This window comes from Crassostrea angulata, chromosome 3 (assembly GCF_025612915.1).
Source record: "Crassostrea angulata isolate pt1a10 chromosome 3, ASM2561291v2, whole genome shotgun sequence".
NCBI classification, from domain to species: Eukaryota; Metazoa; Mollusca; class Bivalvia; order Ostreida; family Ostreidae; genus Magallana; species Magallana angulata.
The window spans coordinates 42,508,584-42,527,078 of record NC_069113.1 but is presented as its reverse complement, the minus strand read 5'-3'; the positions used below and the strand labels follow the sequence as shown (position 1 = coordinate 42,527,078).

Sequence of the window (18,495 nt, the reverse complement as noted above, 5' to 3'; positions counted from 1 at the left end):
ATATTAGAGAAATGCTTCTTTTAAAATTCAGTCCGATGAAATTCTAAGGGCAACTTGTTGAAAATTAAAGGTTTAATCTTCATGAAATAATACCTTACTTTTGTTACACGAAACAAGTTCTCGAAAGGGATAAAGAATATAGATTTTTTCTACAGAAATAGTATATAGACGGCTGTTTGCTCAGAATAATCTAGTCATTTAATCTGTCAAATACGGAAATGTTGAGTGTATTGTGCTTCTTGGGGAATACCGTGCTTTAAACTTAACCCAACTGCCACAAGTGTTGGAAACTATATACTTTGATAAATCATTACCGGGTAAGGAATGTTTCTTGGTAACGTGAATTCATTTAAATATTACGTAATCCTAATCTGCTTGTTTGACAAAAATAACATTTCATTTCTGTGCTCTGTGAATGTTTTGATAACTGATTATTTTGCTTAAACCACTTTTAATACGTTTTAAAGGTAGCATTTAAAGTATCTATCGAACGATCAAAGTTTAAAGAATTTTCAGCAATGTTTATAACACACACACTTGTAACTGTTGTAAATAATTTGTTTCACGTTTAGAAATTGAAACATCACTATCTTTCTTATAAAAATCACCTTTCACAATTAACTTTTTTTTAATTTTGTGTATGTTGAATTAAAGAAAAGCTGAGACTATAATGCCATGTTATATGCATGTTACTTTTGTTGAAAGCAGGAAAATAATTGTCTTCTTCTAATACGGTAGTCTAGGACTCGCTAGATCAATACACTGATTTCGTGCATTTAAAGTTTCAGAAGAAGTCGTCGGTAGTATGTCAAAATTATCAGATAACCTTTTTCATAGGTAGCAGGCAGTAAATATCCGTATAACTCAGTCATTCGTTGTTACACAGACCATAGTCACAGTGTTAAAACACGTAGAAGATTGACAACAAACGAACTAGTGCTTTGTGATCGGAGGTTAACAAACACGACAAAACAATAAACTCATGAGGTGGAATGCATCAGAGAGCAGGTGTAATTTAAGTTAGGATTAGTTTGTGTGTGTTGCTCAGACTGTGATCTTTACCATTCTAATCGGTTTAATTTTTACTTCAGTTTGTCCCAACGGTCGTCTATCTATCCGTGAAGTGACATCTAATTGTGAGATTTATTTGTATTGCGAGTGCCTGACTACCGTCGAATTCGAACGAATCTGTTGTCATTTTAATTGTTTTCAATCACTGTTTGATAGGATAACGTTCTAGATTTAGGATTTAGAATACTTGTGATATTGCCGTAAGATAATCTTTGTTTTCGCTTTCTTCAGGATAAATCGTATACCCCGTACGATGCTGCAATCTTGAAGGACAACAGAGAGACAGCAGAGTATATCAAATCCAAAGGAGGAAATACTGGTGGTGACATTGACAATATATTGAATAAAAAAGATAAAAGGGAAAGTAAATCGGCAAAATCTAGGAAGAGCAATTTGGAAAGTCATAAAGAAGAAGAAGAAAACGCAGAACAGGACAAAAAATCAGAGAAACAGGAGGAGGCTGACAAGGAAGAGAAACCAAAGTCTAAAAAGGAACTAGAAAAAGAGAAAAAGGAAGCTGAAAAAGCAAAAAAGGAAGAAGAGAAGAAGAAGAAAGAAGAGGAATTAAAAACCAAAAAAGAGGAAGAAAAGAAGAAAAAAGAAGAAGAGAAAAAGCAAAAAGAGGAAGAGAAAAAGAAAAAGGAGGAAGAAAAGAAACAAAAAGAGGAAGAGAAGAAGCAGAAGGAAGAGGAGAAAAAACAGAAAGAACAAGAAAGTAAAACATCTCCTGAAGAGACTACTGATAAAAAAGAAGAAGCTGTAGTTGCTGCTGCTGTTGTTGTTGCTGACGAAAAAGAGAAGAAGGAAGAAGACAAGAAAGGAAAGAAAGACAGTAGTAAAGAAGATAAGAACAGCAAAGAAGGAAAGGGAAGCAAAGAAGTAAAGGACAGCAACGAAAAGGAACAGGAGAAGAAAACGAAAGAGAAAGAACAAAAAGACCCAGAGAAGGAGGACCAGTTGGAAAGTGATGAGGAGGTGGTTGTAGTGAAAGGCAAGAAAGTTGTTAGAAAGAAAAAAGGATACGTCAAAAATAAAGAAGCTGAAAAAGCCAGAAAGGAAGCCGAAGAGGCAAAGAAAGATGCAGTAAAGGCAAACCAAGAGGCGGAAAAAGCAAAGGCTAATGCTGAAAAGGCAAAACTAGAAAAGGAACAACAAGATCAAAAGAAGAAGAAATCAGCAAAAGAAAAGAAAGAAGAAAAAGTAGAAAGTAACAAAGCTAAGGATAAGGAAAAAACCAAAAAAGACGAAAAAGCAGTAGCATCAGCTGCTTTAGCGGCTAAAAATAAGAAAGGGAAAAAGGATCCTGATACTATTCAGGAGGAGGACGAAGAGGAAGAAGACGATACAATTAAAGAAAATCCCATTGAAGCAGAGAAAGCGAAACGAGAAACAGAAAAGTCCAAAAAAGAGGCAGAGAAATTGAGAAAGGAAGCAGAAGAAGCAAATTCAGAGGCTGAAAAAATCAAACAGGCTGCTGTTGTTGCAAAAGACACAGAAGAAGGTAAAGATACTTCTAAAAAGAAAGAAAAACAAACAGAAAACGGAGGAAAAGGTAAAGAGGACAAGGCACCTAAAACACCTAGTAAAGGAAAGAAAGATAGTAGTAAAAAAGAAGAAATATCTAAAGATCAAAAAGGCAAGAAGGATACAACAAAAACAGACACAAAACCTGAAGAATCCCAGAAGGAAAAAAGTGCACCTGCTACTCCCAAAACTCCTAAAAAAGACGTCAAGGAACCAGATAAAGATGAGGAGCCAGAGGTAAAAGAAAAAGATAAAAAGGAACAAGACAAAAACTCTTCAAAAGACAAGAAAGATAAACAGGATACAAAAGATCTAGAAAAAGTTGAAAAATCTGCTTATAAAGAAGAAAAGTCATCTGAAAGTAAAAACAAAGAAAAGAAAGGAAAACAGGATTCAAAAGATCAAGAAAAAGTTGACAAATCTGCTCATAAAGAGGAAAAGGAATCTGAGAGTAAGAACAAAAAAGACAACACAGAGAAACCTGGAACTGATAAAAAAATAAAAAACACAAAAGAGGATAAAAGTGAATTACAGAAAGAGAAATCGACTGTTAGTAAAAGTGATAAATCAAAAAAGTCTAGTGAACAGCCTAAAGTAGATAAGGAAAAGACTTCATCTGAACTTAAGGAAGTCGACAAAACTCAGAAGAAAGATTCTCAAAGTAGGTCTGAGAGTGAGGAGAAATCTGATAAGAAAACATCGGTAAAAAATAAAAGTGAGGATAAAAATCAAGAAAAATCGTTAGCCAAACCTAAACTCGAGGAAAAAGACAAAAAATCGTCTGAAAAATCTCAGAAAGATACACCTCAGAAAAAGACTCCTGAGAAAAAACAGCGAGAAGAGAAAAGCCCAAGGAAAACTTCAGGAAAACTTCAACAAGAAGTTGAAGATCAGAGGCAAACATCAGAAAAACTAACTCTTGCAGAGAACTTTAATGAAGACAAAGTTGATGCTGATGATGAAATTGACGAAAGAGAAGACAGTGGAGTAAACACACCAGGATCCCTTGCAGAAGAAGAGGATTTGGAAAAGCATCTGGTTGCAGCAAATACTGCTGCTGAGAGCGAAAAGGGAAAGAAGAAAAACAAGTCCACAAATCAACCGGGACCTTCAACTAGTACTCCAAAAACTAAACACAGACCAAAGAAAGAGGATAATAACAAACAAAAAGTTTCACCTAAAGATAGTAAAAAACCAATTTCAAGAGAAAGAACCGAGTTCCAGGAAGTCGAACTTGTAACAAATAGAGATTCAGGAAATCATTCTCAGTCTGAAGATCGACATTCCCAGACCGAAGATCGACATTCCCAGACCGAAGATCGTCATTCACAGACCGAAGATCGTCATTCACAGACAAAGCATAATCTAGTCTTAAGTCCTTCTCTTTCTCCTGTTGATTATCAGGAACACCAGAAAGACGCCTTTGTTCAAACTCCAAAGTCTAGATCTGCTCATACCGAAAAACAAGACGACGAAGATGAATTTGAATTTCCAGAAAACTCTCATGAAAACCAAGAAGCAGCTTTGAGATTAGCGGAGAGTCGTAAGCAATCAAGACAAGAAACAGTTCCTGACAGTAGTCGGCCTAGCGATTCGCCAGATAGAGAATCTAGAAGCAGACGTAAAGCTTCCAAAATCCCTGACACTGAAGTGATTCAACCAGGACTAAAAAGTCGTGACAATTCTCGATCAAAAACCCCAGTGTTGACAAACGGTCATACTCAGCAAAATAAAGACTATGTCGAAACTTCTGAAGAGGATGACGATGTGATTACTGAAATCAATTTTCAAAATAGACTACGAAGAATAGAAAAAGCGCAACTTGCGAGGAACAAACAAAAAGAACAATATCTTTTACAGCAACTACGAAAAACTCAAAAACCGAATTATAAACTTGCTCCAGTTCGGTCAAAAAATAAATCTAATCTTAGTCTAGCAGATATGGAAAGACTGGATAATTCCGGACGCAGACGAAATGTTCCCAGAAGAGTTGCTTCCATTCAAGAGAGCGTGCGACGGTATCAGGACCAGAGACGTTTTGTCCGCCAAATGCATCAGTTGAAGCGCGCTCAAATATATACGGGTCCAATGCATGACATTGTCTTGTTTAGCAAAATGATGGATGTCTACAAACATAGCACGCCCGGAGGAAGCGAGAACGACTTGGAAATGAGCACAATGGACAACTGGGATAGCTATCTTAGAGGTGAGAATTCTCAACATCTATGATGTCTGTAATCTTATATAGTTGTGTTGGAATATAACAACTTCATTATTAACTAGTTTTATTTAGAAACCTATGTGTTATTTCTGTATTCGCTTAATGTATACGTAGACAGTGTATTCTACAATGTTTAACAATTCGTTAACTTTTACGCAGTAGATTCAGACTTAAACTCGACTGGTCCAGGTAACAGATTTCGGCACTATATACTAACATTTGCGTTTCTTATCTAATAACCAGAAGTTAGAAATGAACGACATTGGTAAAAATTGACCCGGTAACATCCTCAAAAGTAGTTGCACTTTATCCAATATTTTCCCTGTCACGGTTTCCCCACATAACATGAATTCTTGAGAGGAAATATTCTTGCTGTCATTTTTTGTTCATAATCTCATGCACGTTTTTACGATATTTTATATTATAATGAGGTAAAATTGTATCAATTTCTTCACTTAGTCGCTTAAAATCAACGATTTCTTTAATAAATGTTACATGTATACGTATTTAATGTCTTTTAGATCAGCTAAGGTTTGTTTCGCATTATTACGACGAAGATAAGTCTGTCAGGGTAAGTCAATAAGAACAAGTTTTTGTTTTTACAATTTCTTGAAAAAAAAACCACTTTTTTTAAAATCATTTTATGGAAAAAAATATAAATAACATTTCAGGATCAGACGAACAAAGTCAGACGAGAGACTGCAGAAACACGACGTGGAGTAGAGAGTCGATCCGAGTATCTCGCTCATAGCTTTAGACGCAAAGAGGTGTGTTTTTATGTTATGATTTGTGTGAGTGAATGAATGAGCTTTGGGATTCTGATGCAATTTTAACTTATCACTTACTTCATTCAGGAGCAGGATGGCCGAGAAAAGACGGATTTGGATGGAAGGATCTCTACTCTCACTAGAAAGACAGAGGACCTCTATGACAGTGTGAAGGAGAAGGCTGATCAAACGTTACAGGACGCTAAGGAAACAAATGCCAGCTTAGATAAATATTACCGTAAAGAAAGATCGGATCTCCTTCATCATTCAAGGCCTCATAGTCATAAGAAGCTAAAGGATGAAGAAGAGTAAGAAATGCAGCATTTTAAATACTGCAACTTATAAATAAAACGATAGATAAATGGTTTTACTGCTGGTATTTTTATGATCAAGGAAAGAAGGATGATAGTCTACTGTATTATATCTTATGTCAAGAGTGATTTCACTCCTTAATCTTAATATCATAATGTACTTTGAACAATTGTAGAATGGATGAACGTCACAGGATGCACGAAGAGCACGAAAAAGCTCGAAAAGAAAAGCACTCAGAATGGCATAGGAAAAAGGACGAGGAGTTGCGAAGACGACTACTTAAAGTGTATGGAAATGGGTCAGAAATTAATTATGGTGAGTGCTCACCAAATAAATTACATGCTTTAAATTTTTTTACGTATTTTTGTGTGTGTATAAAGCCGTTTTCTGTGCAGAGTTCTTTTTGTCAGTTGGAATATTTCTTTTATCTCTTTTTGCTTAAAATTATTGTATAATATAGACACAAGTATGGAATCCGCCGAAAGCGCATTTTGTAAGTATTATTTTGAAAACAAACAAAAGCAGAGGCAGGTTTTGGTACTTGTATCTTTGATGCAAGGTGGCAGTTTTTTTTGCACCGTGTGACTGTCTGAATGGTGTTGAAGGAAGATGCATATCCATTGATTTTGCAACCAATGAAAAAGACCTAAAATCTCTATCACTCGGTTTAGGCAGATGAATGGATATTATCTTTTTCTTTCTTTCTTTTTTTTGATGCACAATTTGATTGCTTCCACTTAATCATAGGTAAATCACGAAATGTTGGCCACATGAAATCATCAACACCTCGCACCAACAATAGCGTGGGGAATTCCCCGGGTTCTCGACCTAAGTCTATGATGTCCTCCATTAGCGGGTCGCGTGCACAGTATAGCAATTCCACAGATCAAGAGCTCAGTGTTCAGATGACAGAGTTTGGATTCAGACGGGTAAAAAAGACGGACGATGGTTCCTATGGTATGCATGATTAGACTGCTTTTATCTAATAGCATGAGACAACGCGGTAATCTGGCACATGTCGCCAAGAATGATAACTCGTACTGTTTTAAGATTTAAGAAAGTTGTAGCATGTGCCAGACTTAGTAACTCTGGCCCCACCGTCACCAACCTTCCTCAAGTCATTACTCAGCCGAGGTCTGAATTTTGACCTCAGATTTATGCATTTTTCCTCTAAGGATTTGAGTTGAGGACTGAATTGAGTGATTTGAAAATATTGGTGATGGAAGTGCCTGTATGTATTTGGAAATACTAGTAGAATGTATTGTTAAAATATCCTTTCTCGTAAAACCGCATTAATACTATCCCATAGAATTTTGTTTTTAAATTATGTTTCAGTACTCTGTTTTGAGTGCATTTTTTTCCTTTCAAATTTTTTTTCGTTTTTTGTTTTCAAAAAAGTCCCATGTAGTAGGCATGGATGTAAGTATTTTAAAGTTTTGAATAAATTTTGATTTTATTTTCTCCATTTTTCCCAATTAGACGTTGTAGCTATATTTCAAATTTCTTTCAGCAAACACCACTATGCATGCTTCTTGTTCACTCTATTAAACGTGTAGAGGTTCACCATGTAGTTAAAGTAGCATTATATTTCACAGGCAGAGTTTCCAAAGACCCGTCACAGTGTAGTGTCAGATCGCTGTTGTTTCACAAATCTGGCTCACTGTCAGGTATATGTATGGACAATGGCGATGTGGCGTTGTTAGCCAGACGTAACCTAACCTTAAAAGTCTAGCCAAGCTTTATTTGTAGACTTTGCTATCGTTTTGGGATATGTTCCTTGCTTTATATGTTATATCCTCTTTGATTGCTTCGTATTGTCATAATGTTAACTGTAGTTCTTGTTACTTTGATATGATATGTGAATCCGCAATAACTTCTTGCTTCTTCTTCATTAAATGTTTTATTGCAATATACATCAGTTATATCGCATCAAAAATATATCTAAATGTGAAGGTTTTAGATAATTCATAATTCCATAATTTGGTCTTAATTAATTAAAACACTTCAATTTCGTCCGATAGATTCCTCAGTTTGAACTGTACCTAATTGAGGAGGAACTTTGGTATTGATGTAGTTGTCAAGGTATACAGATCGTAAAATTTCCCATATATACGGCATCATGATACCGACACAGAAGCATGAAGCCATGCATTCACTTATAATCTGTATGTATTTTAGATCATTTTGAAGGTGAGTTTGCTACAGGTGGTAAGACCCCTGCATGATGGATAACAAATTACACAATTAAGGCTGCGTCAGAGCTTCAGCATGGCTAAATATCGAAAATATTTTTACAAAATCATAGATTTATGGAATTAAGAATATTAATTAACAGACATTTGTTTGTAGCGATTTTGTCAACAAGGTCTTGATATCTGTAACCGATTTTCCTAATATTTCAATGCATGGACTGTTTGCCGTTTAAAGTCAATTGTAATGTTTCTACGTTTCAAAATATCACGAAAAAAATTAAGTGTCCATTTCTTATTTATACTGTTTAATTCTGTATTGCCTTATTTCAGTCCTGGTTCTTCAGGCTCTTTGGTGAGTTAAGCTGTAGGCAGTCCATGTATATCTGCTGATTACTTCATAATGACGTAACTTCCTGTAGAGCAGACGATGCCGATGTATTATCTAGCATGCGATTAATTCAGAAAATGATGTTCCACTTGTAAATGCTTATATGTACATGGTGCCTCAAATAATAACGTTATGCTTCTAGATTAATAATTGTATATGACTTTTTTGTATATATGTAATGGCGGTATAGTTAAAGCAAGTAATGCATGAGTTTTCACGCCAACATCCAAACCATTAATTTCACTACAAATGTAGTAAATCATATATTAAATGTAATTTTCAGTGATAAATTAAACAAAATATATGATAAAATTGACTAGTTTTTTCTTTTGAATCTAATATTTTTAAATCTGTTATGAAATTGAATCATCTGTGTGATATTTTAAGGAATCTTGAGCAAAACGATTATGACATATTTTACCATGTGCACGACCTCTATTTTTTATGCTTTCAGCCAATTGGACTCCCAAGTTTGACGGTGACGTAAGACCACGAGCAGGCCTCGTTTTCGTGGAGCCCAAACTTTACAACGAGTATCTAAAAGAAGAGGCCCAAGTACGTCATCAGACCGCCATGATGGCGCGTAGTCGTTCCACTAACATCAACACATTAGAGGACGATGCCACGGTTCTAGAAACCGTAGAAACGTGACAAATGGAAACAGTGTAGTTGTTTAGTTTTCATGTTCAAGTTTGCAATTGTTTAAATGTACCAATTGCGTGTAAATCACTATATGACGTCATTTCTAAGTAATACTCAAACTCTGACAATTATCAAATTGAGGATGGGTCAATGTTTGTAACTTGAATGACAAAATCAAACCTTGAAAATAATACTAGGAAATTAATTTATTCATTTTGTTTGTCAGTCTTGATTGGGAAAATTCAAGATTGCCCTGTTCTTAGTTTATCACATTGACATTATACATGAATGGTTTCTACTTATTTAAATTCTCATGCTGGTTGTTTTTAATAATTATTTATCTATGCTGTAACATTCAAATGTTAGGAAATCTCCACGAATCTAGACTTTGATAAGCCACGTTCTTTCGACTAGATCCATTAGAACGTTACAAGAGGTTATCTATCCTTTCCTTTAAACTAGGAGGAAATGTGTGTAATAGTACTGTTGCACGAACTGTAAGTTGTGCATGTACTACGAAAGTTGGATAGCAACTCCATAAGTTTACAATGGTATTATTTAATATATGTCATTTAAACCCAGGTTTCGATAGTGGCATGTGCACTACATATTTCATATCAATATGGACCATGGTTGGCGTTGGTCCTTCTCTGCCATAAAATTGTGACATTTTCCCTTCTAATAAACTGAAGTGCACATCTTGGACTTAAACATTCTAATCAGCGGTGTTCACTTTTGAAATATGAAGAACATTTGTGTATTTATTATTCTCGATAGCCAATCTGTGATATGTGTGTAGGAATCCGTCCAAGCTGATTCATAGAGCAACCCGTGTTGGTTTATATTTTGTTTTTCCTTTTTTCGTTGGATTTTCAAATGATTTCTGTGATAAAACTTGCCAACATCTGTTAAAGTGATCACGATTAATTGTTTCTCCGTTTTAGATAGTAGCTTATTTATTCATGTACATTATAGTAGTTTTTTGAAGGAAAGAAAGAGATGCGTGTATATTTCAAAAATAAAAGATAATGCTCAATTTGTGTTGTTTTCCTTGGTGGGGGTTTCATGACTGATAAACAGATCGTAAATCAAATGTCCTGATCCAGAATATACAGATATTGTCATGGGTTTAATGCTACTGAATTATTATATCTTTTGAACCCTGTCGATGTTTCAAAGATGTTTTGTACTGAAAGTAGTTAACTTAACAAAAAACGATTTTTAAAAAAAATAAACACTAGTAAAAGTGTTTAACAAAAAGAGTTTTTCATTATCGTGAATTCGATTAGAAATGTATAGTATTCCTTGAAAAAAAAATTCAACGCTGCACTGTCTTTTTCCAATTGCAAAAAGGTATAAAAGTAGTCAGCTTAATAAAAATGCATGTCGTCAGAGACGGAAATGTCGGAAAAGGCAGTTTATTGTGTTTAAATTATCTTTCCAAAATGTTTATAGATACCTGCATTATTAGATATCTAAATTAATTGATCTGTTGAAAGAAGTAATTATCCAACACATTTATATATTTGCAACTGTTACAGTCAAAATTTGTATGCATTAAAAAGTCATATACAGCTCGTAAAGAACAAAATACAATAAATTTATCTGTTTTTGTTACAAATTCTAGTTCTTGTGTTCGAAAGTTTGGCATACCTCTGCAGTTTAGAAACAAACACAATGGCTATACAGACTGTGTGTGTGTTTGTGTATATATCTTGTTCTGTACCTCTTGTACCATTTATATAGCTTTGAGAGAATAAATGATTTGAAATTGAAAAAAGGTATGGCATCCCTCTGCAATATGAATGAATCAAGGCAGGTTTGTATGTAAATGGTTCAGTTATGAATATATTATGATAATTTAATATATTAACGAAGTCAAGCCAAGCTGTATAATAAAGTCCCCCTTTTATTTATATCATTAAAATATTGTGAAAAGGTCAAAAGAAATAGGTACAAGTTTATTAACTAAAATATTTGTGAAAATATACTTGTATTACAATGTAATACTGTACATGTGTCTTTGAACCAAAATCAGAAATTAATTTTTTATTTAAAGGGTTATTCTTTTTACAGAATAATAACATATGAAATTAGAATTTGTGTAGATAAAAAACTCATCCCATATCTATTAATTTCTTACTAACGAAAAATATCAGAGAAAGAAACGCAATTCTTCTCATCCATTGATTCCAAATATAGTATGTAGAATTAATAATTTAATTAAGAAAAGAGAAAAAAGTAGAAAAAATCATGTTTACCCATATCTTTAGGAATGGTACTCTTCTTCACACCAAAGTTGTTATCAAGCATAATAGTATTGCGGCACCCTTGTACACTACAATTACATAAGCTTAATCATAGCTTATATATACTCAATAATTTTCTTACCTTTGAATTCTAAAATTAAGTATGAGATATTAATTCGCCTTCCACAATTTTACAAACGTTAAAATACCCAGGCTTGTCAGATATTTTAAAAGATATTTTAAGATTATCCATCTTTTCATTAATATTGATTGAATATTTTTTAAATCTTTTTTCTGATCAAGCTGAATTCATCAGTTCTCATTGTTTAAATATTACGCGTAGTCTAAACAGATTTTCTCCGTAAGTTTGTGTTGTGGGAATTAATAGCATTAAAAGGTTAGTCCAAGATCTCTAGGCGATTTATCGTGAGATAGACTTCTAAACCGAGTCCGATTGATTTAACGATACTGTATATTTTTTAAACTTTTTTTTACTCATGATGGCCGTTAGGATCAACACGTTTTATTTCCAGCGATAATGAACTGTGAAAAACACTTTAAGGACAGTGTAATGTTTTCCTAAACACAAAAATAGGTAAGATTTTAATATGATATCTTGATTTATAATCTCGGGAAGGGGAATTATTGTTGTTAACGTGTTCTTGCTTCCTTCTGAATTCATAAGCAGGTTTTTATATACAATAGTTTAGATTGCTGTCGGAATCAGGGATCAATTAATCAATGTAAAGAATTTATGCGCAATGTTCTCTGGCTGTGGGTTTTCATCTACATGTATTGACATTAATCTGTATCGATAAAAATAGCCGTATAGCATACTGCACGGGTTTAGAACCAATGGGTACGGGTTCATCAGCTATATATACAAGAGAAGAAAAAACCTATGCATTTTAAAATCAAGATTACATAGCAAGGAAGTATATTCCCCTGATAACAATAATCTAATTCAGATTTTGATATTTCAAAACGTGCTAAAATTATTTAGTTTAAGGCGACTTATAATCAATAAAGTAAACTGGATTAAAACGACTGACCCAGAATATACATGTATCAACCTCAATAACAAAAATGATTTTCGGTTTTTCGATTGATATCTAACTTCTGAACATTTTGACTGTGTGCCAACGGCAGATATGAAGTCATTGACATAAATTTTCACAGATAAAAAAATAACGTGTGTAGGATAAGATTTCAATGCATGCTTTATGAAAACCATATTCATCATACTTGCTCTGTCACAACGAGCTAGTTAAAGCCCCGGGTACTAAGGCGATTAAATCCACAGGACCGAGGGTTCATGGTTAATGTTAAAGCAGAAGGCCCGGTGAATGGACACAATTGCTTAATTACTTTTGAAGTGGGGCTTATCTTATAATTTCGTTTACCTTCAATATATGACTCAAACATTCGCAGCGTGACGGTATAACATGGTGAATAATTAGCGATCTCCGTAGCGGGCAATTCTCCCAATTTTATTTTTGCTCGCATTTTAAAAAATGAAAATTAATTTGGGTTTTGAAAACTGGTTTTTGTGGTATTTTAATTAAATTGAAAATATTTCCCGTGTGCGTGTGTTTAGAAGGGGGGGGGGTGTATTGATTAGGTTTATGAATATGTTTAAGGTAGATCGCAGTTAGTGCGCTTTGTCTTCTAACCTAAGATTTCAGTTACATATAAATCTACAAGAAGGATTTTGTTAGTCTTCATGTAAACTAAAATCTGTGGAATTATTCAATTGAAAATAGATGACTGAGTATGAATAACGAAAAATATCAGGAATCAGTGTAATTATTTTAGTCATTATTTTATAGAATTACATCCGCTCTTTACAAATATGGGATCCGGGTGTTTAATTTCTTAATATCTTTAAATGCCAGCTTTACATACGATGACTTCCTCCGATTCTTGACAACTAGGACACGCCAAGGGACGCTTCATTAGAGATTTAATATAACGGTCCCTCGTTCCGAACAGGCCATAACTTAAGCGATGTTTACTCTGGAAATCAATTTGAATTAACCATTGTGATCATTCAAGTACAGAATATATATCTATTATGGGACTGTACACAATTAAAAGACGTCATTTTGTTGCATTTTAACATTCAACAAATAAAGCTAACACACTTTGCAAATGGATTCCGAATTGACAATAAAAAGCACAGCGGCGGCGAGGTCTTCCGACTGTTACACCCTTATTGTCTGCCATTCGTTCAAAACAGATATATTTTATTGAACTGAAAAATTTTAACACCTCTTGTTTGCCCTGATAAAGGGAAATGATGGCCCTCGAAGACTGCTTCTGTGTTGAAAGATTGTCATAAAGCGGACAGATATAACGTTGTTAACGGGTTACTGTGGGGGTTTCCGCGACCATTCAATGCAGGCGTAGTTGGCTACAATACTGTCTCCCCGATCAGGAGAGCGGTCAATATTGTTCACTTCAACTTTACCATCCAATTTGTGGAATGCGCCCGTTCATTTAATCCGCTGATCTACCCCCAGTCTTTGTGGAAATCCTATGTGTATCTGTCGGTTAAAAGAACATTTTATCTACACCGTGTCTGAGTTACTGGAGTTTTAAAATCTGTCCTCACGACCGACTGTTGTTCCTGTAGCCCAGGATGGCACGGGTAGGTACTTTCTCCATTGATTGCATCGTGCGGACAGCTCGTGATGCTGTTGGGTCAGGTTTGACGGACCTTTTGTTCGATTTAGTCATTTCCGTTGACTGTTTTTCAATGACAGGCACGTAGCATCATTTTTTAAAATGGAGAGACCAGATAAGTAGTGCAGGAACTAATTGGCTTGTACTTTTAATTTTCTATACACAAATGTACAAAAAAGATAGATATTTTTAAAATGTGGAGGAAGCTGCCCCCTCCTTGTTGCTATGTGCCTGATTGTTCTTCCATAATGATGTCGCTTATAAGTGGTTTATGGTTTACGAAATGTTTTATGCTGTATATGTTAACCATACTAAATACGGTTATTGTAAAATCATACAGTTACCATGAATGAGTATTTATTGGTGTGGAATAGTCAAGTTGTCAATGCTACACTGTTTTTCTAAAGCTAGTGTTGATATGAGGGTCAAACGTTTAAATATTTGATTAAAATCGTGCAATTGAACATTGATTTTTGATTACGATTTTCGTTTTCTTAATAATATATCCAATGCGAGTGACATTATTGTGTTGTGAAATTCGGTTAGCCCAAGGACAACCACTTTACTAGTTTAGCTATATTCTAACGTGAACTTTTGGATGTCAATTTGTACATTTAAGACCATTATTTAAGCTGTTAATCTGTACATTTAAGAGGGCTAGATGGTTGTGGCCATTTTTAGACCATATATATCTCCTTTAGATGAAGAGCTCTCTATAAAATATTGAAAAACATCTATAATAGTTGGATTATTGTTATACGTTTTACAACGGTCAAAGTCAAACGGTGTCTATATGCCTTTTTATGTTCTTCATTATTTCAAATTTACTGAAATTGATTCCTACTCCAAACAACCTTTGGGGGTCTCGATACGTTTTCAAAATTGGCGAAAATCTGAACTTTAACGGCTTCAAAGAAATATTTCGCTAAATATGCATATATATGACAAAGGTCTGAACAGGCTGTTCCCTTTGCCGCCACATATATTATTATCAGAAATAAAGCCTTGTAAAACTGAGAAACGGTCGCCACTTCTCTACTTGACAATAACGTTAAAAGTTGAGGTTCATTCGAAGATTGGTAAGATGCAGGTGCACTATTTCATTCAATAAAAATCGAATTGACAAATCAAACAAAGCTGGAGAGGTGAAGGATTACTAACTTCATACTTTTATCACGGAACACGATATAGTGGCCTCATAAACATGGTATATTTTATAAGAAATGGACATTAATATCAGCAATACATAAATCACTTGGAAAGGTAAAAGTTTAATACGGGTACTTGAGAAATCTGACCAATCAGCGACCGTTTCCTGATTGAGTGCATCATCCTTCCTTGTCCTGTATCTATCAGTCAAGTAGCTTAAGACAACTGAGAGCTAATGTAAATGTACAAACACAAGAGTGTCTTGGCCGAGACTTTCTCATAGACATACCTTTATACAACATCTTGAATCCACTTTTTTTCCTGAAGAAGCGGGCGTACAAAAGTCGGGGGGGGGGGCGAATTTTCATCAAAACAAATTTAACTTTCATATCCATGTATTTTTGAATATACAAACACGTTTTATTGGTTCAACATTAAAATGATTTTAAACTTTTCTTTCATTAAAGCGGTATAATTTGTTATTGGATGCTTTTAGAAATGACGCATTCAAACAGTATGGAAACTTACCAAGAACGCTACAATTGTAACTTCCTAATTCTAACATAGAATTAAATAAGATTTGGAAGTGAATTTTTGTTGATTTCCATAGATCTTAAATATTAAGGAGGTTGAACAAGTACCAAGTTATTAAGCTTTGTATTCTATATATTCTTTTCCTTTGACACAAACCAAAAATCGCACCATTCTCAAAAATGTTTTCGACAATATTAGCTCACTTTGTTTTCAAAAGCGCCTCTGTTTAACCTTGCAAAATGACGTATGGTGGTTATTAATTTGGTTCACGAATGTCATTTTCGATGGTTTCGAGTCATTTTAAAGTTGAGCAGGTACATTATAAAAGTGTTTGATCGATGAAAAGCTTATATTTTGTTGATAAGATACTCGATATTCTTTGGAGGACTCGCCGTAGGTGACAAAAGTCAAGTCCGTGTTTGTCAGTATAAAACGGAATGTAACGACAGGAACCCTCCACTAAACCGAGGGGACTGCTAGCGCTCGTCTCGGTCGGGAATACTTTATGTGTGTAATAAGGCCGCTTTTATCTCCATTGATGTTGACAATGCTCGTTACAAAACAAGACCGTTCTTGGACTTATTAAATCTTAAGCAAAAAGTGTACGGTTTCGGTAGTCTCATGTTGTCTTTGGTTTTGAAGTGTCCGGGGGAAACCGATTCGATAGATCACTTCGACAGAGAGAAATCAGGGTGTGTCTGATTAACTTTACCATTTTTGTTATTTCATTTTAGACAAAGCTTGGAGAACTGATTTTGGTAAAAGTTTGTCAAGATGAGAGAGTCCCCGTACATAGAGAGGAAAGAAAATAGTTCCAACTACTCAACATCGGAGAGCTATTCAAAAGAAAGGACAAGTTCAATTAAAAGTGAGTGTGGAAAAACAAAGATTTTCAAAGTGAGAGAAGACGTGTATTTGGTGCAAAATAACCTAGTGGATAAAAACCTTCTCAGGAATAGCATTGCCAGTAAATTAAGGCAGGGCATCCCAGGAGAACTGTGTAATCGGACAGAGGTCGTGAATAAACTTAAGAGAGAGAATCTTAAGGAGTACCTTCGGCTTTCTAGTCTGAATAAGAAATTCAATTCCGAAATGCAAATGGAGAAAAGCCGTATCAGCAGCGAGGGCCATCAGCTAATCAAACGCCATGAGCAGATGAGGAGAAACAGTGATACTGTCAGACGGAATCAGGAGAAGATGAAAGTCTTCTTTGATAATCGCAAAAATTCCTCCTCAACACTGCCTCAGATTTCTAACCGCGCCACTACACCAGTTGCTAAGCGCGTGGTTATGGATCACACCAATGGTGAGAGCGCGTTCGTTAAAAGATTGGACCGTCCATCAACTTATCCCCGCGTTCCCATCGACAAAGATGACTCCACTTATGTCAAAGTTTATAAGCAAAAAGGAATTTTCCTACCTCAGAATAAGTATCCTGACAAGCATTCCATCGCCAAACCTGAAACAAGCATCTTGAAGAAAGGCCAAACACCGATGACCCCTGATTATGAAGACTTGACCCTTGGTATGAATGACCTCGACACGTATAGCAACCAGTCCTCGTCACCTCTTCCATCGCCGAAAGAAACTTCTAAACGAAAATCTGCAAGACGAGTTACGTGGAGCGGAGTGGATCGAGAGAAACCCGAGAAAACTGCCCCGAAAAGTGCTGCATATGTGCGGAAAACGCCCGAAATGTATTCACCAGTCCAAGATGGAAGAAGTGAAATAAACTCTACTCCATGTAGTCAGAAAAGTTTCAAAAGTGATTCTTCGTTGTACAAACAAATCTCTTACCGTAAAGGACGCAGTAAGATTGAAACCATAGGAATCCAGTGGAAGCTGCCCCCGGGGGCAAAAGTCGATAACTCGAGATCTCGTTCTGCGGGCCATCTTTCGAAGAATCTGAACCCTTGTTCCACTGGATTAGAAAAAGAAGGAATGTCCATTACTAGAACAAAGTGGCACGTTCCACGAATCCAGTCCCTAGAGACATACGACCTATACAAGGTATGGCTAGAAAAACTAGAGAAACTGAAAACCGGGGAAAACAACCGCATCCCGATGGGACCGCGGATCCATTCCTCTAACCGTAGCATCAGTCTGACAGTTCCTACCATGTCAGAAATCCCCAATCCTTCTTTGATTACTGGATCCAATATGTGATACTTCACTGTTTTGTTCGGGGTTGGAAATAAGAGACGAATTAGTGCTTTTGCGAGTTGCTGCGCCATCATTACGGATAATTATGGTCTCATCATGTTTTGTTTTCTAGTGCCATACATTCTTTTAAAGTGAATATGTGGTTGTTAAATGAACTCGTAAACAATCTGAGGGAATTTTTTCTGACAATTTATTGTAAATCTAAATGCATATTTATCAAATAAAATGAAAAAAAATGATTTTTGTTAAATTTGTTACTTAATAAAAATATGCATTGTATAAAATATCGCAATTTATCGAGATAAATATCTTTTTGGTTTTAGATTATAACAGATCTGTAAGCTTCGTAATCCGGGAGCACGTACGTGAACGGCTGTATTCTCATTGTTTTGAATATCTAATGGACATTAATTGAAAGCAACTTAGTCTCAGCCACATAATCAAGAAGTAAAACATACACGATTAACGACCGTAATTCTTCTGTTTACATCAAAAGTAAAAACAATGTTAAACAAACGTTTTTATGTAAACCGAATTTATCAGATGTTTCTTATTTTAAAAAATCACACGAAATTAAAAACTCACACATGAAGAGTTG

General features: G+C 35.1%; 2 protein-coding genes across 15 annotated transcripts in view; both read left to right on the top strand.

The window, feature by feature from the left end:
- The window catches only part of LOC128175241 (trichohyalin-like), a 39,809-nt gene extending 29,656 nt beyond the window's left edge, over positions 1 to 10,153 (top strand). For 5 of the 12 annotated variants that reach the window (XM_052840713.1, XM_052840719.1, XM_052840715.1 and 2 more), the window contains 11 exons: positions 1,303 to 4,801; positions 4,976 to 5,005; positions 5,338 to 5,387; positions 5,488 to 5,583; positions 5,671 to 5,891; positions 6,071 to 6,210; positions 6,356 to 6,388; positions 6,643 to 6,852; positions 7,294 to 7,314; positions 7,491 to 7,562; positions 8,930 to 10,153. In XM_052840713.1, coding sequence (XP_052696673.1) covers positions 1,303 to 4,801; positions 4,976 to 5,005; positions 5,338 to 5,387; positions 5,488 to 5,583; positions 5,671 to 5,891; positions 6,071 to 6,210; positions 6,356 to 6,388; positions 6,643 to 6,852; positions 7,294 to 7,314; positions 7,491 to 7,562; positions 8,930 to 9,126 — 4,569 coding nt within the window. In that variant the 3' untranslated portion in view covers positions 9,127 to 10,153. The remainder of the gene's footprint in view (positions 1 to 1,302; positions 4,802 to 4,975; positions 5,006 to 5,337; positions 5,388 to 5,487; positions 5,584 to 5,670; positions 5,892 to 6,070; positions 6,211 to 6,355; positions 6,389 to 6,642; positions 6,853 to 7,293; positions 7,315 to 7,490; positions 7,563 to 8,929) is intronic. The other 7 variants (XM_052840714.1, XM_052840716.1, XM_052840721.1 and 4 more) reach the window with 7 other exon arrangements.
- Positions 10,154 to 11,800: 1,647 nt separating this feature from the next.
- LOC128178267 (uncharacterized) lies at positions 11,801 to 18,143 on the top strand. Of its 3 annotated transcripts, none has more exons than XM_052845364.1 (2): positions 11,801 to 11,961; positions 16,469 to 18,143. In XM_052845364.1, exon 2 carries the CDS (start codon positions 16,509 to 16,511, stop codon positions 17,898 to 17,900), a length of 1,392 nt encoding a protein of 463 aa, XP_052701324.1. In that variant the 5' UTR covers positions 11,801 to 11,961; positions 16,469 to 16,508; the 3' UTR covers positions 17,901 to 18,143. The 3 variants fall into 3 exon arrangements, with proteins under 3 accessions (XP_052701324.1, XP_052701323.1, XP_052701325.1); XM_052845363.1 differs by lacking the exon at positions 11,801 to 11,961 and adding an exon at positions 13,366 to 14,016 and having other exon boundaries at positions 16,469 to 18,142; XM_052845365.1 differs by lacking the exon at positions 11,801 to 11,961 and adding an exon at positions 14,055 to 14,074.
- Positions 18,144 to 18,495: the final 352 nt, after the last annotated feature.